The sequence below is a fragment of the Coenobita brevimanus genome, chromosome 54 (assembly GCF_032717465.1).
Source record: "Coenobita brevimanus isolate Jiangsu-jjx chromosome 54, ASM3271746v2, whole genome shotgun sequence".
Classification (NCBI taxonomy): domain Eukaryota; kingdom Metazoa; phylum Arthropoda; class Malacostraca; order Decapoda; family Coenobitidae; genus Coenobita; species Coenobita brevimanus.
Genome location: NC_137007.1, coordinates 37,345,090 through 37,368,764, shown reverse-complemented (window position 1 = coordinate 37,368,764; position 23,675 = coordinate 37,345,090). Strand labels below are relative to the sequence as shown.

At 41.5% G+C, this 23,675-nt stretch overlaps 1 protein-coding gene across 1 annotated transcript in view; it reads left to right on the top strand.

Annotated features, from left to right (window-relative positions):
* The window catches only part of LOC145400978 (adhesion molecule nephrin-like), a 108,694-nt gene that overhangs the window by 32,312 nt on the left and 52,707 nt on the right, over positions 1 to 23,675 (top strand). The window contains exons 5-8 of the mRNA XM_080273338.1: positions 3,558 to 3,815; positions 20,220 to 20,374; positions 21,886 to 22,027; positions 23,128 to 23,258. Coding sequence (XP_080129464.1) covers positions 3,558 to 3,815; positions 20,220 to 20,374; positions 21,886 to 22,027; positions 23,128 to 23,258 — 686 coding nt within the window. The remainder of the gene's footprint in view (positions 1 to 3,557; positions 3,816 to 20,219; positions 20,375 to 21,885; positions 22,028 to 23,127; positions 23,259 to 23,675) is intronic.

The following is a 23,675-nucleotide window of genomic DNA, read 5'->3' as shown; positions in this document are numbered from 1 at the left end:
GTAGCTGCTGGTTCTCTCTCTCTCTCTCTCTCTCTCTTGATCACCTAGAGAGAGAGAGAGAGAGAGCGAGTTCAATTTACAATCCATTTAAAGTGTGAAGTATTACCAATCAGCGGAGGGGGGGGTAACTCTTTGTGCTTTTTCTGATTTTTTTTTTTTTTCAATGAACTTTATCTTTTTTTTATTTTACCTGCATCGTACTTATGTTTTTCGTATATATTTTACCTACTTTGTGCGTGTTTTTTATTCTTTATTTTTGCTTATTTTCAGTCTTTATTATTTTATTTTTCCCCTATTTTGTAAGAATTTCAGGTTGGCGAAAAATGTAATTGTAGATGTTTTACGATTGTTTTGTTACGTCATTTTATCTGTCCGTCCATCTGTATATCTATTAATTTGTTTGTCTATCAGTCTGTCTACCTGCCTGTCTATTTGTCTGTCTGTTTATCTATCTATTTATCTGTCTGTATCCCTCTGTCTGTACCTATCAATTTATCTATCACCTGTCTACATGTCTGTTTATTTATCAGTTCCCAGAAGCCTTAGTCCCAGGATGGGCGGCCACACACGAATCGTCTCCATGTCATTCTGTCTTTCATCAGACCCTCCCCATACACAAACCCTCACTCATTTACTTCATCCCACATTCAGAAAGATGGCACCAAGGACGAGCAAAATCCCTCAATATTCAACCCACCCAAAGAATATTAGCCCCTTCAGTACGGCGACGTCTATTTTCTTATATTCCTACCACCAAACAGACGATCAGGTGCAGCTTTGAAATGGTCTAAGGTATTTTGTGGGTTAATGATGGCTATAATTTAATACTACGGTCGAGATGTGTATAGGTGAATAACATTGGCCGGAGGAAATAGGAATAGAAATTAAAATAGATTGATAGGTAGGTGGATTGATTTATTGATTAACAGAATGTTAGATAGATAGATAGACAGATCATCGTAGAAAAGAGTGTAAAGAAATTATAGCCAAAAACAAAAACGCTCCCTGATGCCTGGACATTTTGCTTTTGAATCTCTGATAATCGTAGGCAGGGAACATCTCCACCTAAATCCCCTGGTGTGTGTGTGTGTGTGTGTGTGTGTGTGTGTGTGTGTGTGTGTGTGTGTGTGTGTGTGTGTGTGTGTGTGTGTGTGTGTGTGTGATGGAAGGTATTTAGAGCAACTTCACTCCGAAAACCTCTACTCAGTTAAATATAGTCGTCTGAAAATTACCAAAAACAAAACCTAAAAATATATCATTGGATTGTAGGAGTTAAGAAGACTGTCCCAGCCACCTCACACACGGGTATAGGTGTGGAAATTTTGCAGAGTGTAAGGTGAGAAGTTGGTGTAAATATATATACTGGAGGGGGTGAAAAAATATATATACTTAATTTCCATAGGGGCTTTGTGTATGTGGAGATGGAAGTGTGATCCTATGTTTGTTGGGGACTCTGGTGTATCTCATGCTCTCGTAATCTTTCTTTTTGCTTGGTTCTCTGTCCTAATCAGTGCCCATCCATCTGTAATATTGGGAACAGGGAAAGCATGATGACGTTAGAATAATGAGGTTAATGATGATACTGATGATCATGATGTTGTTACTTATGATGAATGATAATGGTGTTGTTCGTAATTGGCTAATAATTATAATAATAATAATAATAATAATAGACTGAGAATGCCAGTAATGATGATAATAAAGAGAATGATGATGATGACGACACTAATTAATATATTGCTTTTGGTGAAGATAGTGATGATAATTATAGCCATGGTGGAAATAGCCTATTAATGCTGATGATAGTGAAAAAGAAGACGAAGGAGACTCAATTTCCCCAGCGGGCCGATAGATGGCACCACCGGGGGAAAATTGCTAAGTGCTTCCCGCCCTCCTTCGTATAGCAGAGTTTCTTAATGCAGGAAGGAGGAGGCAGGAGCAGAATGTGCCCGGCCTTTGTTCCCCGATCCTCCTGCATAGAAAAATCCCTCCTGAGACGTGGAAGAGGTTTTAAGATGGCCTAAGCCGTTTTTAAGACGCTTTGTGTTATTAGCGAGGAATTATGCGTAATATTAAGATTTTTTAATGTCTTTTGCACGGATTTTGTGTTCTTTTAAGGATTTTTATCGTGATTTTATAGTACGTGATTCATCGTAGGCATATGCAGGTTACTTCCAAAAAGCGCTGCAAGACTCTGAATTATGACTGCCATTTTTGGATCTTTTGTGTTTGGTGCTCTTCCTCCGATTTTTATGTAAATTTCTTCATTAAAACAGGTTTACAAGCTGATTCCAAATTTGAACTTATTTGGGGGGATAAATTATTTTTTAAAGTTAGGTTAAGTTAGGTTAGTTAATAATAATTAGGTTAGTTAATAATAACAAATAATATACAACATTCATCTCCTTCCTCCATGTATGGTGGAAAACGGAAGTATGCCACCCTCAACCACGTTCCTTTCGTGACTGAGACCCACTCGTTACAGCCGCGTTTAGAGCAGCGCCACTGAACAGATATACCACCAATGCTTATGTTCATCGAATGCTTACGGCGGCATACCTCAGATTTTGGATATTTTGTGTTTGTACTTTAATGTTATTTATTATTATTACCAACTAACCTAATTATTATTATTGACTAGCCTAACCTAACATTTAAATAAAAAAAATCTCCCAGAAAATAAGTTCCGGTTTGGAATCGGCTTAAAAAACTATCATTGACGAAACTTACATAAAAATGGGAGAAAGTGCACCAGACACAAAAGATCCCCATTTTTAAACACTTAATTTTAGAAAATCTGCATACTACTGCTATGGTTTACGCTCTTATTTATTTATTAGATCCTTGTTTAAATTTTTAAGCCTCATTGCATTAATTTATGAAATTTTATATCGCTGTGACCATACTCTGTCTTAATATACTAGGGTCCGACTTGGGTGTATATCTTTTGGCTATGATTGGACGATTTTCTTCACCTGAGGGGAAAACTTTGTCCTTTAAAGTGTTAGAGAACTATATAACATAGATAATTCATGCCGCTTTTAAGCTATTTTGTGTTCTGAAAAAAAAAAATAGCGTAATGGAATGATGTTATATACATTTTCATAATAAGTTGTGCTATTGTTAAATTATTTTAACTATGAAGATGTTTATTTTATGACGTGCTAGAATATGAAGAAATACATTTGTAATTTTTGTTTTGATAAAAGTAAAACTAACTTCCGCATGTGTTTCGAGTTAGTTATATTTTCTGTCCACAGTAAAAAACACTACTTTATTTATTCTTTTTATATTTTAGAAGATTCTGAAACACTGCATGTAGTATGGTGAATTGTTTTCAGGTAATGTTTTTTTCATATCTTTTATTAATCACTTTCATCTTAACTGTCAGGACCAAATTTCCTAACGCCAGACTCCTCTGCTCTTCATGGGAGAACATAAGATTGGATGATGGATGGGTGGGTGACTAGTTTCAGCAGAGTTCTGATATTTGTAAGTATTTCGTGATACTTTTAGGTATTTTATTATATTTTCAAGTACTTTCTTCCCTAACACAGGCGAGCCCAGACCACGGGTGTCGTGGTATCTCAGTTCGGAGCTCTTAGATGAGGAGATGGAGTCTGAAGCTTCACTCGACCCGTACGAAACAGCGAACCAGACCACTGAGGCGCCCATTGGTCTGCCCCTCGAGCCCTACAATACCCTCACCCTCGGACCGCTCGCCAGACACCACCTCCTTCAGCCGCTTTCCTGTCGGGCCTCGAACACCAATCTCACGAACCCCACCTCACTCACACTCACACTGGATTTGAATTGTGAGTGTGAATTTCGCTTTGTTTTACTGCTTCTCACCCTCGTTTCTCATCCACCTTCCATTCAGCCTGTCTGAAACAAAAATTTATGTATTCTACCTCCAGCTCTGACCGTACAAGCCCCACCACACTAACATTTACACTTACACTTAATAATGCTTTGGATGTACGTGTCTAGTTTCACTTTATCTTCTCTGAATACCTAGACTCATCATTCTCTCTAGTTCCTCCTCCTCCACCACCTACTCCTCTTCCTCATCCTAATCCTTCTCTTCCTCCTCCGAATCCTTCTCTTCCTCCTTCTCTTATCCGCCCTTACCTCAAGCACACACTCACACCTTCTTCCTCCAACTTAACCGTAGGAATAGCACCGAACTCACTGACACTTGATCTGAATTGTGAATGAGATCTGCTTAGATTGTTTTGGTCAGCAGAGATTCGTATATTCAGCTCTCCTCTTTCATCTACACCATCTCTCACTTCACACACACACACACACACACACACACACACACACACACACACACACACACACACACACACACACACACACACACACACACACACACACACATATTCTTACCGGTACATACTTATACCGCCCCCTACAGTCCCCAACCTTCCTCACTTCTACCCACCTTCCTCACATCTACCCACCTTCCTCACCTCCCCCCCACCTCTCTCATCCTCTCCATATGTTTTTTTGGATGGTTTGTAAGAGACGATATATGGTGAAGATGGTAGAGTGGGTAAACAGAAAATAATAAAAGACTGTGGTATGTGGTAGTATGATGTGCCCCTCCCCCATCTCTCTCTCACACCCCTACTTCCTTCACATCCTCCCACCTTCCTTATACCCCCTACCTCCCAGGCACATCCACGCCTTTGTTGCATCTCTTCTCATAATGTGTTATTACCTCATGCAGTGGTCTCGGCTCGGAGAAGTTGAGGATTCCAATTTTTAGACAGTATTTCTATGTTTATTTTCTGTTAGGTTCATTACTGAGAGTTCATTCACCTCTTAATACGGAATACTGAAATCTTAAATGGAAAGTTACCTAACAGTGATTTGTACAGCTGATATTGATACGGTTTTTTTTTTCGTATCCGTATCAGGTTTACCATACCATTCCTTGTTGTATGATAAAACACCTCTTTAAATATTTAGCTGCCATGGAGGCACCTAAAGATTTTATTCCTACCAGTTCAGGGTGATTTTCTGCCAGCATATAAAAATCCTATCTACTGAAACGTTAAACGCTGTCTAAATTAACCCTCATAGTGCTACCGACGCTGTAATATATTTCATTAAGGCTACCGTATTCGTCAAAAAAATATAAAACTATCTCACTCTTTCTCACTTTCTTCCCTCATTCTGAGCACACTCTTCCCTCTCCATCTACACACACCCCCTCTCTTCATCTTCACTTTCATCTTCTCCTTTTCCATATTCATATCCATCTTTTCCTTGTTATTCATCTTCATCTCCCTAACACTTATCCTCACCCTCACTCGCCAACACCACTCACCTCTACGCACTCATTCTCCCGTTCACTTTCAATCCTTTATTTTCTCTTCTCTTCATTTTTCTCTTCCTGTTCCACTCCCTCTCCGTACTCCTCTTCTGCCCCATCCTTTCCTCATTCAAGAGTTTCCTTCAGCACCCCATAAAAAAGGCCCAAGTTTCCCATCTCCTCCTCTTCCTCCTATTCCCTTCACACTTAAAAGACACCCATAAAAAGATTCAGAATTCTCATTCTACCATTTTCTTTTCTTCCTCTTCCTTTTCTTCCCAGTCCTCTTCACCCCACGATTCCGCTAAGCACTTAACCTCTCTGAAAAAATCATGAACTCGTCTGTCTTCCCGCCTTCTTCCCCTCTTCTCTCTGTTCCTCCTCTCCCTCTTTTTCCTCTTTCATCTCCCTCGTCTTTCTTATTCTCCTCCTCGCCCCACAGGTCCCTTCACTAATTAAAATGCCCCCGTAAAAATGACCCAGATTTTCCATCCATCTTCTACATCTCTTCTGTTCCTCCTTTCTCTCTTGTTCTTCTTTCTCCTCTCCCTCTTCATCTCCCTCTTTTTCCTCTCGCTCTTCCTCCTCACCTCACGATTCTCCTCACCACTTAAAACCCTGCCATAAAAAGGACCCAAACTCCCCATCCACGTTCGCCCCTAACATACGTCCCCGTTTTAGTCGTAACGAGACCCTCCCACTCTTTACCTTACCAAAGTTTATCTACGTTATGAGTCCCCGGGTTATTCGTTGGTGTTATTTATGTCTTGCTGTTCGTTGGCATTCGATATTGTGCTCTTATGTGTTTCTGATTCTTATTTTACGTCATCTAAGCTAAGAGTTTTCAGTTATGCTTTAGTGTTGTTTATGTCTTGCTGTTGGTTGGCTTTCTTTGTCTTTTGTGCATTTATGATTCTTATTGTTCCTTTACCTTATGTCTTCACTTATTCGTTAGTTTTATTTATTCCCTTGTGTTCGTTGGCATTCTTTATTTGCTTTTGTGCATTGCTGATTCTTTGTGCCTAACTGGTTCTTATTTTTCTTTATCTGCATTTTGAATCCTGTTTATTTGTCAGTGTTAGTAATGCCTTACTTTCATTTTTTTTTTTACTCGTATGTTTTGCTGTTTATGATTGTTTACTTTTAAATCGCTATTTTTTCTCTTCGTTGCACATGTATATAATCTTTATCAACCTAATTTTTTTTTTTATTGTGGTTAATGCTTTATTGTTTGATATTTTCCTTTGTAGTCCTTTATGCTTTACTGTTCATTGGTATTCTTTATGGTCTTTTATACATTACAGCGTCTTACTTCCTAATGTTCTTATTTTGCTGTAGTTCTTATTATTTTCCTTGCCTTTATGCGTTGCTCTTTCATGTTAAACCTTATTAGTATTTATGTCTTATTGTTCGATGTATTTGTATTATTCTTGATTGCCCTCAATGCGGTACTGCAAGTTATTACTCTCGTTTTTTTATGCGGTGAGTTTGGTATTGCTCTTTATGGTTTCCCATGCGTTCCTGACTTTTATCGTTATAACTGGAGGTAGATGGAAATAGATGCGCTTAGGCTAAACTAGAAAAATAATAAATAAAAGACTGTCAGGGTTGAGGGTAGCATTTACATAACCCAGGTCTTTACGTAAGATTAACAGCCATCTTTCAAAGCTTTAGTGATGTAGCCTTCTGGTTCATTTCTGTAAACCCACACCGTTAAACCAAAATATCCAACGAATCTCCTTCCTGCGATAAATTATTTTCATATATTATTCTTGCCACCATAAAGCGAACCAGGGATTGGCGGGGGAGGGGATATGATACGGCTCTTCATTAACCTTTCAGTACAAGAGATGGGTAAAATAATGCTATAAAAAGGCGTCAACATACTGAAGGGGTTAATATAAACTAGTTGATGGGAGAACGAGGAGAGGAATCCCGAGAACGAGGTAGAAAGATGAAATAAAAGAGTACATGAGGGAGGGAGGACGGCTGAAAGTGTAGGGCAACAGTGGTGGTAATTTGTGGTAGAGGCGTTTGGTGGTGTTTATAGACTACCACACTGGATGAATTTTGGTAGGCCTTTGGAAGTAAGAGATTAAACAGGTAGGTAAACAGACGGCAAATTGATAGATACATAAATAAACAGACAGACATAGATAGATAGATAGACAGATGGATGCATAGATGAACGATCGATCGTAGGATGGATGGCTAGACATTCAGTAGGATTGATAGATAGGTAGACAAAGTAAAAAGAGAGTAACAGACATAGATAGAAGGATAGTCAGATAGCCATGTCATACCAGTTACATATAAACAGTGACACACACACAAACACAAACGCTACAACACTTCAGCATTCACATTTACCCTTTCTCTTTACAGAAATCCAATCCCAGTTCATGCTTTGACGTTATATAAAAGAATTATATCTGGGAATCACTCTCTCCGCGAGAATCGGTCATGCAGTGGGCAGACACAACAGTGATGACAGGCCAGGCAGCCGAGGAAATGTGTGGAGTGGACGGACAGATGGGAACGGGATGGGTTTTGTTGTGGTGGATGGTGCGGCAAAACAGGGGTAGTACACTCTGTGAAGATAGACGTTGTATGTAGAGCGGTACCGGCGAAGTGGAGGCTTAATGCAAAGTTTTGGCAGGGAGGAGTGAGCAGGATGGATGGGATGGCAGTGGATGGTAGAGCAGGGCAGTAGAAGTACACCCTGTGAAGAAAAGCAGTAAACTCGTATGGGGCAGCACTGACGCGGCTGAGTTTCAAATCAAGTAATATTCCAAGCAGATGAAGGAGAAGGAGAAAGTATGCACATACTGTTGTTATATATGGCGTATTGAAGCGCAAGTGTGTGTGTGTGTGTGTGTGTGTGTGTGTGTGTGTGTGTGTGTGTGTGTGTGTGTGTGTGTGTGTGTGTGTGTGTGTGTGTGTGTGTGTGAGAGAGAGAGAGAGAGAGAGAGGGTAATGAAGTACAGTAGCTCCTCCGTAAATGGCTGTATACTCTACTAATGAAACAAAGACCACTATCCGATTAAGCTATCTCATTTTCCCACTTTATTCCCTTTAATGTATTGCATAATTCAGGCCACTCTCACTGGGCGTCATGGAATAATTTGCACAATGCAGTTATAAATATATGATAATTAATTTATCACCACCTGTCCGTCGCGTTGGCTGGGAGCTGGAAATTACACGGGCTGGCCAAATTATCCAGAGAGAGAGAGAGAGAGAAGGAGGGGGGGGGGACGCGGGTTACCAGTGTGTGTGAATGGATGAAAATAGTGGACAGAGAGAGAGAGAGAGAGAGAGAGAGAGGGGTGGATGATGAATGCGCGCGCGCGCGTTTGTGTGTGTGTGTGTGTGTGTGTGTGTGTGTGTGTGTGTGTGTGTGTGTGTGTGTGTGTGTGTGTGTGTCGGTATTAATGCAAATGATATTCGTGTTTGTATGGTGTAATATCGTATATGTGATAGGGGAGAGACTGATGTGTGTGTGTGTGTGTGTGTGTGTGTGTGTGTGTGTGTGTGTGTGTGTGTGTGTGCGCTTGCGCGTGACCCACATTGCAATATTTCATACCTCTTCATCATGTGTTTCGAAATGTAAAACACACACACACACACACACACACACACACACACACACACACACACACTAGATCCGGCTTTGGTGTCTGTACTTAGTGTATAATCGTGAACACCGCAGCAGGACATCAGGCTTCAATTTATTACTCTCAGCTGAAGAAAATCGTCTGGCATCAAGTTGACTAAAAGAGCAGAGTTGTCCAGACCATATAGGGGGATAATGGCATCTGTATTAGCACTGTCAACTGTTGCTTACCCTCAGCTGAATGAAATTGTCCTACTTAGTTCGAATAGGATACTAGAGTTACCCTGACCGAGAGAGGGTTTAAGGTGCAATTATAAACACTCTGGCTCTTGTGACTCTATTTGAAATGGTTAATATCATTTGACGTTGACTCTAATTCTTATAATACTAATGGGTCCGTATCTCCGTAGCACCTCTTCCTTAGCGATTTATTTTCCAACCTACCCATTAATATTCTTTTTCTCATCTTACATGGCTGACAGACAAGAATCTCGTAACGCTATTCCCCCCTTCCTTCTCCTTCCTTTCCCCTCCTTTTCCTCCCACTCTCCTCTCCTTTTCTCCACATCCCTCTCCTCCACCTCTCACCGTGTTTCTCTCCCAGCGCCTCTCACCCCATCCCATACCATCCACCTCAGTTGTTCTCCATTCCCAAAAGTCCCCCACCCATCTTCTGTCACACTGCTTTTCTCCCCCTCCCTTTTCCCTTTCCCCTCTTCCCTCTATTATCTTTCTCACTCTCATTCCCACCCCTTTCCCCCCTTCATAGGCCTTTCCTTTTTTCTCTCTCTCTCTCTCTCCCTCCCTCTCTCTCTCCTCCTTTCCTCCATGTCATCCATCTCAACCGTTCTTGTGCTCGTAGTCCTCTCCTGAAAGCCCTCTCCCCCTCCCCTCCCACACCTCTTCCCTTCCCTCCCTTTGTCTTTCCCATTAGGTGACATTTGCTCCCCAGTCTGTTTCTCTCTCTCTGCTTTGTCCATATATTTCTCTCTTTCTCTCTTCCTCTTCTTCCCTTCCTTATTTCCATCGCACCCTCTTCCTTCCTCTCTTTCCTCAAATCTCTTCCTCTTCCTCTCCCTCTCTCGCCTTCTTCTTCTTCTTCTTCTTCATCCTCTCACTCTTCCTCCCCCTCCTTCTCTTATTCCCATTCTCTCTCTCTCTCTCTCTCTCTCTCTCTCTCTCTCATACACTCTGTCCCAGTTGATGTTTTTGTTGTTTTTCCACTTTTCACGACCTAGATACCCTTCCCCTTTTTTCCCCTCTTCATCTCCTCCCCTCATCCGCCTTCCCCTCCTACGTCCTCTTCCCCTCCCCTTCTTCTTCCCTTCACCCCTCTCCTTTCTCTCGCCCCTCCCCATTCACCGTTCTATCTCCCCATTTTTTTTCTCTCATCCTCCCTTCATTCCCACCCCACGCAATCGTATCTTCACTCTTCCCTTCTCCCGCTTCGTCCTTCCCTCTCACTTCCCTTCCCTCCCCCTCTTCTGGTCATCCATCTCTCTCTCTTTCTCCCTCACCCATACCATTTATCTTAGTTGTTGTTCTAGTCCCCTCCTGTCTTCCCCTCTTCCTCCTCTCCCTTTCCACACCCCAGTCCCTCTTTCTCCGCCTCTCCCTCTTACGCAGTCTCCCTTTCACATCCCTAACCATCTGTCCCCTCATGAGATAATCCCTGTCACACTGTTCCTTCCTCTCTCCCTTCTCCTTTGCCTTTTCATCTCCCTCTCCCTTTCATTATTCACATCCTCCCATCCCCCTAACAGCCTCTTCTTTCTTCTTCCACCTTCCCCCTTTTCATCCCTCTTTATCCCTTTACATCTCTTCCACGTCCCTCACATTCCTGTTTCTCTTAACTCTATTCCAACCCCTCCTTTTCTCTCTCCCTGCCTTTCTGAATTCACCTTCCCACACTTCCCTCTCTTCTTTATCGTCTCCTAACCCTCTTCTTCAGTCTCCCTTTATTCCTTCTACCTTCTCACCCACCTCCTTCCAGTCATCATCTCTCCACCTTGCCCATCCTAATCCACCCTTCCACACCCCATTCCTCAACGTTCCCTATATCCTCCATTCAGTTTACCTCCCCTCTCCATCGACCTTCCCTTACCTTCCATTCTTTTCTTTCTTCTCCTGTCCTCCTTCCTCCTTCCCCCCCCCCTTCTCCATCCAAATCCACTCCCCTACATCAATCCATCCCCTAAGCTCCTACCCCCCCCCTCCTTTCTGCTTCCCCTTTCCCCTACCCACCCCTCTCTCTCTCTCTCTCTCCTTCATCGGTGGTCCCACATCCCCCTTTCCTCTCTTTCCTTCCTTCCCATTTCATCCCTCCACTCCCCCCCTTCCCTTTCCTTCGCCCTCTCTGTACTTCCTCTCCAGCACCCACGTTCTCTCTATCTCTGCCTCCTTCTCTCCTCCCCTTCTTCACCTTTCCTCTCCCTTCCTCCCCATTTCCCCTCCCCTCCCTTCTCCCTTCTCCCCTCCCCTCCACACACTCCTCACCCCATGCTACATATTCCCTCTGGTACTGCCCTATCGGCACATTGACCCCCTTCAGATAGAACCCTAGCAGCAACCCCCCCCCCCTCGAGTGTGTGTGTGTGTGTGTGTGTGTGTGTGTGTGTGTGTGTGAGAGAGAGAGAGAGAGAGAGAGAGAGAGAGAGAGACCCCAGCAACAGGTCTATCTATCTCCTGCCAAACGCCTGATCCCAGAGTTCATCTTATGCGACCGGGACAGTTTGGCTTCATTGTCCTCTCTTCATTCCCCACGACATTCTCTGATATCCACGTCTCCTTTCCTCACTTTCATCAACACTTTCTTATATTCACATCGTTTTCATTTCCATATTTCCTCCCTCATATTCTAATCTTGATCTCAGTCTTTCTCTTGTCCTTCTTCCATTAATCACATTCATCTTTTTTTTTTTTTCCTTCAATAAATACTCGGCCTCCCTCTCTTCTTTCCTTCCTTTCTCAAGCTATGTATTTCCTCATGTTTTTTTTTTTCTTTTAATATTTTTCTACACCTCAGTCTACGGTCTTATTTTCATTATATCTTCCCCTCATTATCTTTCTCTTATCTCGCACCTCATTCTCGGTCTTCTTCTCCTTCCGCTTGATTCTCTCACGCCACTTTTACTTCCCTCCACCCCATTCTTGGTCTTCCTCTCCTCGTTCTTTCGTCCTTCTCATTCTAGATCCTCCCCTTCTCATTTTTCCCTGTCATCTCTTCCTTCTTCACTTTTTTTCTCCTTCCACCTCATTCTCAGACTCCCTCTCCTTCTTTCACCTCATTTTCTCTCTCTCTCTTCCACTTTTTTACTCTTTCCTTTCCTTCTTTCACCTCATTCCCTCTCTCTCTTCCACTTTTATATTCCTTCCTCTCATTCTCGGCCTCCCTCTCCTCCTTCTCCCTCCACCAACTTTTCTCTCTTACACACGATCCCATAAAATACAGCATGTTTGTCCAGCTCAGCACGGGGCAGACTTAAAGAAACATTCCCAAAGCAACTGCGGGAAAAATGGACGTTTGATCTTGCGAAAGTCCTTGAGAGAGAGGCCGTTTTCTTACCCAGTTTCTTCAGTGATATTTATGTTGTTTACAGTGTCTTGAAAACACAAATAGTGGAGGCATTAGGTGGAGAAAGTAAGTAATGTTTTCAGTGGTAAGTAAGTATGTTCTGGGAAAAGCGTAAGACAAGGTGAAAGGATAAGTATGGGGATCTTTAAAAAGCTTATATTAGTAAATTATTTCAGACTGAATTTCAAGTGTTAGTATTATTAATGGATCTTGAAAAGTGTTGTATGAAGAAACTATGTGAAGAAGGACTGTAAGGCTTTTATATACAGAGCCTGATTGTGTTTTATAGTGGAGAAAGTTTGTAAGAAGGACTGTAAAGCATTTATGGCATTCATGGATGTGGTTAAAGTGCCTGACACTGTGAACAGGGAGACATCATAGAAGGGGTTGACATGTATGTCACCAAAGGGTGTACGTGAATGAGGTGAGAGTGTAGAGAGTGTAGTAGGTCGAGAAGATGGCTTGATATTGTCTTGAATGTGTGTGAATGAGAAGTATGGACGGTAAGGATGCAAAAGTGGTCATGATAGAGGAGACTCAGTGGATGAATTAGTGTTTCGGAGGCACATGAAAAGGGTTGTACCTTAACCATCTTTGCAGTTGCTCTACCTCACAGGTGTTTGCGAGAGAGGCTTAGCGAAGTGTAGCACCTGGAGTGATGTGAAGTCGATAATTTGTAAAGCTTCAATGATCAGTGAATGGAAATATGACGCATTTTTATCAGGCAGTGTGACCGTATTTCTTTTATTTCCTTTTTGGTCTTTTCCTTGCCTTTGGATGCTGGAGAGGGACGCCTTAATGTGATGGCACCGATATGATCAAGTGGCGAAGCTGACCGGTTATACAAACGTCCCTCAGCTTCCTTCCTATGCCCCAACAGGAGGAAGGTGAGCTGCAGGAGAGGAACAACTTCAGTGTGCAGTCCAGTGGGTTCACGTTCATATGAGCCTGAGACAGCAACAATAACAAATACTACCACCACCACCACCACTACAACTACTACTACTACTACTACTTGCTTGTGAATCCTACCCACCCCGTTTTCAATAATGGGAATAGATAATGCTAATATCAGTAATTTAGACTGTGGCAAAACCTGGAATTCTTAGCATTGTGGATATCGGCTTTTTCTCTTAACCATACAGTTTGTGTGTGTGTGTGTGTGTGTGTGTGTGTGTGTGTGTGTGTGTGTGTGTGTGTGTGTGTGTCCCAGTTCCTGTGCAAAAGTTTGTTACATTATGAGAAAACTGTGAACTGAACTTTTCAAACTAATCACCTTAGTTACTTTTAGCCACGTACGGTAAATTCTCAACCATGAAATTGTAAAACATCTGGCGAAACTGTAGTTGTAACTCGTAACGAACGTAAATTTATGAAAACTTTAACCCTCTCATGGTCGGAACAACTTTGGTATTTTATTCCAGCTAACGCCAGACGAGAATATTTGGTGGGCGTGGGTGTTGCACTGTTTGAGTACTCCTCCTTGTTTGTTTATATGCGTATTTATTTATTTATCTATATATTTATTTTATCTTTCCTAAGCAGATGGTATTCTTGCGGTGAAAAAGCCCTAGGACTCAAAGTGTTCAATATAAATTTCATTCGCATTAAATTCCTTAATAGGAGTGATGTGTTAGACTTTCTATTTTCAGTCAGGACAAAACGTCATCAGTTTTTACGTCAGTCAGAAAAAAAGAAACTAACATACTCTCAGGTTGTCTGTATATCTGTATGTCCTCAGCTGTCCTTATATCTGTTATCTGACGCCGCAGTCCAACAAAAGGGCTTCCAAAAATTTTTGTTCCTACACAGCAGCCTACATCCTCCCACAACACTCCACCCTCCCCCATATACTCCACTACATTCGATTTGTTTTTACCCGACATATTTGAATGGCCACAACTTGAATATTGAAGATGTGGTTAGATGGAATTAGGTGAGCCTTAGTCATGAGGTAGGAATGAGTCTCCTTGGGTATTAGTCAAAGCATCAGTCCAGTCTAGCAGTAGTCTATTCTCAGCCAAATTGAAAGGTATTAGGGGTCCTTGTCAGGTTGGGATATATGTAAAAGAGTTCGCGAGTTACCTTTTCTTCCTCCTCTCCCACCCACCCAAAGATTTTCTCTTGTCTCCTCTCTGTTACTGCACTCTTCCTAGCCACCGCTTTGCTCTCTTCTACTGCTTCCTCATTCTCTTGCTTCTCTTCTCCCAGCCATCCAACTATCCTCTCTCAGCCACTCCACTCCCCCCAACCATTGTCTTGTTCTTCCACCATGTTCTAGGCATACCTCTTACCTGGTTCTAAGCCTACATCAGGCCTGGTTCTAGGCCTGCCTCTTAAATGGTTCTAATCCTACCTCTTACCTAGTTGTAGACCTACATCTTACCCAGTTCCTAGCCACCGTTTTGTCAGTCCCTACTCCTGCTTCCCCTCCCCCCCCCCCTTCTGCTTCAGTGCTCCTTAAAATAAGAAGTATAAGGAGCGATTTTCACGAGGGGTTCTCCTGATTCTGAAAAAAAAAATCGTTTGTCATAGCAGAAATATTAAAACCACAGTGCAGCCTTCAGCACCAAAGCAATGAATACGATAAGTGATTTTATGCATGCGTACGTCACCGATGATTCGCGCGCCCCAGACAATTTGTTACCACCATTATGCAGGAAATTGCTATAAAACTGCCTTGAATTTTTCACGGTTATGCTAATGGTGGGCGAGTTTAGTGGCAGGCTGTCTAATTTTTACCTTGGCTCCTTCAGTATGGTGACGGCTACTTTTTTTTTTTTTTCGTTTTAATGTTCTTGTTTCTGCCAGGCAATTTTATGCTGACTGTGGGAGCCTAATTACGTGTTTAGTGAAGTAATCCTCTTGACCTGTTCACAACAAGAGGCCATATAAAAGCTGAATAAAATCGTCTGACGGTAACAAAAATAAAATAATAACAGGGATCATGGCACTGAAGACACAAACGAAGAAAAACACATTACTCTGTCAGTCGTCCTTTACCACATACACGTAATACCTAAATATTTTTTTACTTTGAGCAAAACAACCTTTTATATTAAATAATTCATGAACTACTCACCTGTTCCAAAAATTCTTGACAAAAACTAGTAATAGCCACCAGTAAAATTATATGGCTTTGAACATAATTACTCGTTTTTTTTTATGTCATGTAATATTCAGCTATAAGAAAAACCGACACCATCCACAGAATATTTTGATTTCTCTAATAGACTGCCTCTCAAACCTTTAACACACACACACACACACACACACACACACACACACACACACACACACACACACACACACACACACACACACACACACACACACACACACACACACACACACACACACACACACACACACTCTATTCAGCTCTATAAATACAGCTTTCCTGCCTGCCTCGCCACTAACATTTCCTTTACCCTCTTGAAGGCCACAACACCTTTGATACACCACACACACCACACCGAGATGCTACACTACACCTCACATCGCTACACTGGAATACACATCTCTTTGTGGCCCAAATTCTCGTCGCCTCGGGGAAATTCGTAACACTTCTTCCATGGCTATTTATTTTGCATATTACTCCTCCCTATTAAATACCTCTTGTTCTAGTTTTTTTCTTCTTAAATCCACATTGCTTTATTCGGAATGGGAGAAACTGATAGGCGAGGCGGATTCCATGGGGTGATGATGATGATGATGATGATGATGCTTCTCATCCCCCTCACTACCACAGGTGTACCCTAAACTAAATTAAATCACCTGAGTTAGTCAAATGTATGTGGAAAACACTTGATTATAATGAAGATGATAATATTTTCCTGTGTGTTTGTGATCGTCTTTAAAGTGTCGACATTGTTTATATCGGTAACATACAGCCGAATATCAAGATGCAAAGGCAGAATAATTCGCTTAGGGAGAGGAAACAAGGAAAATTTACTTGTATGTCACTTTATGTGTTTGAATGACTACGGAGGCAAAAGAAAATCTTGGTACTGATGTAACAGACGTTCGGTTTTTAGGTGTTGGTCTTGGAGTAGTATCAAAAAGGGAATTATTATCATTATTATTATTATTATTATTATTATTATTATTATTATTACTGTTGTTGTTGTTGTTGTTGTTGCTGCTGCTGCTGCTGCTGTTGTTATTATTATTATTATTATTATTATTATTATTATTGTTATTATCAAGATCATCATCATCATCATCATCACCATCATCATCATCATCATCATCATCATCATCATCCAGACCTCCTTTCCCACCTTAGGGCAGGGTGAGGAAGATTATTATTATTATTATTATTATATTATTATTATTATTATTATTATTATTATTATTATTATCAATATTATTATTAATTGAACAGCGAAGTGACAGGCAAACCCTCTATATCAGACAGTTCTTTATTAAACCCAGGATGAGAGTAAGATGTATTTGACTTCCATCCCTCCCTGAAAATGCACTCTGTTGAATTACATGCTGGCTAACGACATCTAAAACTCGCAGTGACCCCAAAAAGGTCACCAGACTTTCAGGTTCCATACACCTTGATCTTTATACAGGTGTTTGACTGAGAATGGAGTCTGGGTGGCGTAAGAGACTACGTAGGACCTCATACTCTACGTTTTTAAAATTAATATTACACTTATTGTGATCCTCGTCTGTTACTGAGGCAAATGTGTCGATACTATAAATAAGTTAACAGAATAAAAGCGAATATCGAGGAGTATTGGGTGCAATAAATCGCTACAGAATAAGTGCCACGAAGCCCACAGTGCCATCTAGAATACGACCTTGAACCACCATATCAGTCAACAGGCAGACGGACTGTGAAAGGGAGGACCTGTTTCTAGTACACCTGTAGCCTCAAATCTCATCTTCACCCCTCAGATCCGATCGATATCTCCTCTTCATTTGCTCTTGCTATTTTCGGACGATTTTATTCAGCTTTGGGGAGATTTACCAAAGCGAAGGGGTTAGTGAAGGCTATGTTTAATCCCTCCTTTGCGTAAACTCTGCCTTTGGTCTGCGGTATTGCATAGGAGGGAGCTAAAGGCATATTCTTGGAAATGTTATGCTAGTCCCTTCCCCAACTTCTACCCCCTGCCCCCCAACTACCACCATCACGCCACCACCACCAACAGCAACAACAACATTGACACCACCATCACCACCACCACCAGCAACAGTATCACCATCACCACCAACATCACCATCACCACTATCTCCAACATTGCCTCCAGACCTTAACTTGTACGTGTGTATTTTGCAAAACTTCAGAGAGAGAGAGAGAGAGAGAGAGAGGGAGAGCCTGGGGGACACGTCAGAAGCAGATGGAGTTTGTGTGTGTGTGTGTGTGTGTGTGTGTGTGTGTGTGTGTGTGTGTGTGTGTGTGTGTGATGACGCCTTTATCTAGTCTATTCTTGCTATCTCTAGACGATTTCATTCAGCATAGGAGAGACTTTTCGTACTGAAGGGGATAATGATGGGTAAAATTCGTCTCTCCAGGGTTAGTGAAGGTTATTGCTCGTCTTTCCAGCTCAACAAGTCTCTATTAAAAAAAAAAAAATTCTGATGGAAAAAAAAAAAATTGTCTGATGGAAGCAAAAGTGGACTACGAAAGACGCCATCGTAGTGAAAGAAATAACAGTACAATCACAGGTGCCGTCCTTTAGCTGAATAAAATCGTCTGACAGTACTTGGAATAAATTGAAAGTCTTAATTTGGGTGAGAGGCTTCGTAGGGATGGTTTATATCTTCTTGCTTCGGTCTGTGTAGTAGTAGTAGTAGCAGTAGTAGTAGCAGTAGTAGTAGTAGCGGCAGTAGTTCCAATCTGGGCCATCGGAAACGGGAACCCGATGGACTGCAGTCGTAAGGTGCTCTTCTCCTGCAACCCACCATCCTCCTTTACGGGGCTAGTGAAGTTAATGAGCAACGATTGTATAGCCAGGCAGTGGAGCCGCCTGGTTATATCGATGCTATCACATGAAGGCGTCATCTCGAACACCCTTCTGTGGAGTAAAGACAGACTGAAGAAAGGATACACATTGCCAACGAAAACTGAGTGTATTTTAATTATACACATAAATTGACACGATCATGACTGTCTAATAAACAGTTTAAGAGTAGATACATATTGTGGACAATACGTGAAAGTATCGTAAACAATTTGTAGGTACTTTGAGGCTGATTTTAACTGAATAGCGGAAAACATGATGATGATGATGATACCTGCTCTTAGCGATAAATAATAGTGTTATAAATAAATAAGGTATATACACTCGAATTTTAGCATGACATTGGATAAAAGGTATGATGATGATACATGCTGCAGACGAAAAATGAAAACAGAATGATGAATCTGTATTGTTTGGGGCTGATTTTAACTACGTAATGAAAGGATGATGATGATGATGACGATGTAATAAATCGTTGACAGTAATTTAAAATGTTGTACAGATATACAGTATACCAGATACTTATATTCTTTGATCCATTTTAACCGCATAATGGAAAATCGGATGATGATTGATGATGATGATTGATGATGATGATGATGATGATACATGTTCTTGGCGATATATGAAAGCATCGTAAAAAAAAAAAAAAGTTTATGGTGCAAAAAAGATGTGCTGACTTTGAGGTCGATTTTGGCCACATGACATAAAGATGGGTTAAAAACTAATAAAGATAAAATCCCGCGTTATCCTTGTTGTTGCAGGTTGAGACTTTAATCCCGCGGTTCAGTCCTTCCTGACACACACACACACACACACACACACACACACGGTCATCCCTCTCTCGCTGTCTTTCTCTTAACTGACCTTGCCTATCCACCCAGTCTCTCTTTTACCTTGTCTCTTCCCGTCTTCTCTCTCTCTCTCTCTCTCTCTCTCTCTCTCTCTCTCTCTCTCTCTCTCTCTCTCTCTCTATCCCCTGGCAGCCTGTCTCTCACCCTGCCTCTCATTCACTGAGCCTCACTCTTCGTTCTGTTTACTTGCCCTGATCTACTCTGCCTGGTTGCCTTCCTGTGTCTTAATTCAGTCACCCTGCTTCTCACCCTGTTTTTCCCTCTCACCCTTATTCACTCGCCCTGTCTCTGTCACCCTGCCTCACGCTATTTCATGCTTTTTCACACTCCATCTCACCCTTCCACCCCGTCTTTCCTTCAGTCTGCTTCTCTTTCTCCCTTGTTAAGGATGAGAAGTGATGTTAAAGACAATACTGATGTTAAATCAACGATTGTTATTATTATTATTATTAGTATTAGTATTATTATTATTATTAGGGTGATCATAATTATCATGATGGTGAAGACCATAATGATAATGATGATAGTTATTTTTGGTGGTGATGATGTTAATGATGTTGGTATTATTAGTAATCATGATGATGGTTTTGGTCAAGATTAAGATGTCGAAAATCATAATTATATATTTGGTGTTGCTGATAACGACAAAGAGGATAAAAATTACAGCGGTATTGTTTATGATGATGATAACGTTGAAGATGAAGATGGCCTAATGATGATACTGAGTGGATATTTGATGATGATGATGATAATGATGATGATTAAGATGAAGATGCAGTAATGTTGATACTGAGAGGATGTTTGATGATACGATGATGATGATGATAGTGATGATGACGATACTAACAACAATCCTCACTCCCCTCTCCAGTGCCCCCCCTAACCGTGCGAATTCGCCCTCCATCGAACCAGTCCCTCAGAGCCGGGGGTACGTACAAGGTGGAGTGCGCCGTGACGGGGGCTCGACCCCCTCCATCCGTCACTTGGTGGTCCGGACGTCAGAGAGTCCTACAGGCCACGGTCACGGTCAGTACGGCGGGGAAGTAGCTGGGGAAGTACCTAAAAGTCAGTATCTTAGAGGCGGGGAAGTGGTAGAGTAAGTACCTAATAGTCAGTAGCTTAGAGGAGGGAAATCAGTAGGGTAAGCAGCTATAAGGCAGCAAGTAGTTATAGGCAGAGACGGCAATGTGGTTGGCAGTAGCTATAAGGAGGTATTTTATAAGCGGGGAAGTAGTTGGCAGAAGTACCTGAAAAACTGTAGTTAGAGGTGAGGAAGTAGTTGGGCGAAGCTCCTATAAGGCTGTAGTTTAGAACCAGTAGTTTAAGGGAAGTACATCACGAAGAAAATGATGAGAGTCTTTAATACGTAAGGGTGTACTGTGGTTATGGGACAGTGATTTAGGGAAAGTGGTGGAGGGGAAGTAGCTGAAAGACGGTAGTTGGGGGGAAGTTGACGGGGGAAAGTACTTAAGGAGCAAAGAGGGGAAAGACGACCATTAGGTAAGGAGGAATTAGTGGGGCAGTAGTTTATCGAAAGTGCCTGTGAGAGAAGTACTTGATAGACAGTAGGTGAGGAAGAGCAGAAGTAGGCAGGGGTAAATATCATGTGAATATGTACAGAAGGACGGGAATTTAGAGAAAGATATTAGTCACAATAGAGTAGGGGAAGTGGCCGGGGGAAAGCAGCAAAAAGACAATAGCTTAGAGGTTGGAGTTGAGAGAGAGTAGCTGAGAGACAGTAATCTAGGATATGTATTCAGTCTTCACTCATCATTTTTACTGTGTATGGTCAAAGTGCCACAAAACCTTTTTCTGTTTTACTCACGTTTTCTCACACAAATATCTTTTCCATTAACCCCTTCAGTACAATTTATTTATTTATTTTATCTTTTCTGAGCTCTCTCCGGACGATTCTATTTAACTGAGGAGAGACTTGGAACTGAAGGGGTTAGATATATACATCCTACTTAAGCCCATTCTCTACTAGGGTGCTTTCCTAGTCTGAGTGAAATCGTCTAAATGAAAGAGAATAAAGCATGAATAATCTGGGTTACATGAAGGGATAAGAGAACGACCAGTGACACAGCTGGGCCATCTCATGTCACGGCACTGCTGACCTCTTTCTCTCTCATCAGCCACCAGCATGTTAACTGGCCTGACTGCACTAATTAGCCTCTCATTAGCACCGGGCATAGGTTTGGACGGGTGGGTATTGGCTCCCGTGTCGTATTCTGATACACTATGTGGTTATGCGAATATGTAAACCTTACTACAGTTGTCAATGCATTTGTATTTTGGTGATACCGAGGTACTCTGAGAAAATGCAGCGACACGTGGCAACCTATCAGCATGGTGTATTGTATATATATATATATATATATATATATATATATATATATATATATATATATATATATATATAACACAAGTATACTGTCTACTTGGGCAAAAAAAAGTCATCCGTACAAAAATTGTTGAAGTATGTGAATGTCTTTTCTTGTTTATATCCTTATGTAACCTCACATGACCTTCAACAGACCACCGAGGACGGCAACCTGACCGTGAGCCGCGTAGTGATCACGCCGCGACGACAGGACGACGGCTCCTTCCTGCGCTGCATCGCCGAGACCCACGCAGCCCCGGCCAAGCGAGAGGACACCTGGGTGCTCTCCGTCCTTTGTAAGTCCTAAGTCGTCTTTTATTCTTGCTATCACAATACGATATATTTTTACACCTTATGGAAGATTTTTAAACTGGAAGTGTTATATAGTAATGATCAATTCCCTCACCAATAATAACATTCCCGAATTGAACGAAGTCGTCTGAAAACAGTAACAATATTGTAGACTTTAAATTACGTCCTCTGACTGAAGGAGATAAACGTGTCATTGTTTAATTTGTATCTCAAGGGGTATGTCTTACTGAATGTGGTAGGAAAAAGTTGTACAATATTTATTTCAGGTGTAGCATGCCAACTTATGGGAAATAAATACTTAGGAAATGTTATAAAGAGATCAGCTTAGGCTACAGTGCACTAGATCGGCATAGCTCTACCCAGGTAGTTTCATTCCGTTTGTTTGTGAAACTAAATGTAATCTGATATGCGAATTTTCCATACCAGTGATTTTAATATGACACAAAAGCCGGATAATTGAGCATTTAAGCATTACGCCATCTCTGTTTTAAATCTCTTCATTTACATTTATTTCAGAAAGATTTCGCTTGTGTCAGCGTGTGAACAAAATAACTAGAGCAGTTATGATTTTTTAAAATTGGAATCAAACTTGATGGAAGGACTGAAGATCACCTAAGGAGGTTTATCTGACATTTATTAGAACAATAGGCCAAAGGTCAAGCTCGCACGTTAAAATCAGCTTAAACAGTTTTTATCCTATTCAGATTAAACTTGGTGTAAGGGTTGAGGGTAAGGCAAGAACGAAAATATTCGATTTTGAGAACAGTGTCATAGGTCATGGCCACAGAGAAGGGTCAGAAGGCAAGGTCACAGTGTAGGTAAACTCAGGCCGTTTTGATCTGATTTCGACCTGCGTGGTTGGAAGTATTAGGAGTCAGGCAAGGATGAAGTACTTCGATTTTGAGAGTTATCAGCCGAAAGCCAAGGTTACAGGGCCAAGTCCAATTTGTTATTATGGGGTTCGTTAAGTTGAACGAAATAGTTGAACAGAGAAGGACCAGTGGAGGGAGAGGAGCGACTGAGCATAGTTAGGTAACTGTATAGAATTTCCTTTCTCCTCACCCCTCCTCTTTCTCTCCCACAGACACACCCATAGCCTCGTGTTCCTTTGGCGCCTCCCTCAACGTGGCCAACATCAAGGAGGGCGACGACGTGTACTTCGAGTGTACCATCCAGGCAAACCCAAGGGCCTCAGTAGTCATATGGAGGAGAGATGTGAGTCCAGACCCAGTCCTCTTTTTTTTTTTTTTTTTTTTTTTTTTAGGTCGTGATTTCACAGCCCTGTCAGTTGTTCAAGTGGTAGATTTGATACTGTTATTTAACCAAAGTTTTGTTGTTTGAATATTATTTCTTTCTTTTTGTTGTCATTCATAGTACAAAGATCACCTTCTTTATATCTTTTGCGATTCAGGATACTGTGCTAGTTCGGAGATCCGTAGTTTGTAAAGCATGATTAACAAAAATGACTGATCTTTAATGCAGTAGTTGACCAGTGCTCTCAGTCTTTCGTAAGCACTACTGGTCAGCTCAAGAACTATATTTCTCAGACAGTCTTCCTTTCTCTTTTAATCGCAGTGTTGCCCAGACGTTTCGAAACGGGTGGATCATGCTTTTGCTTTTTCTTTAGTTCAG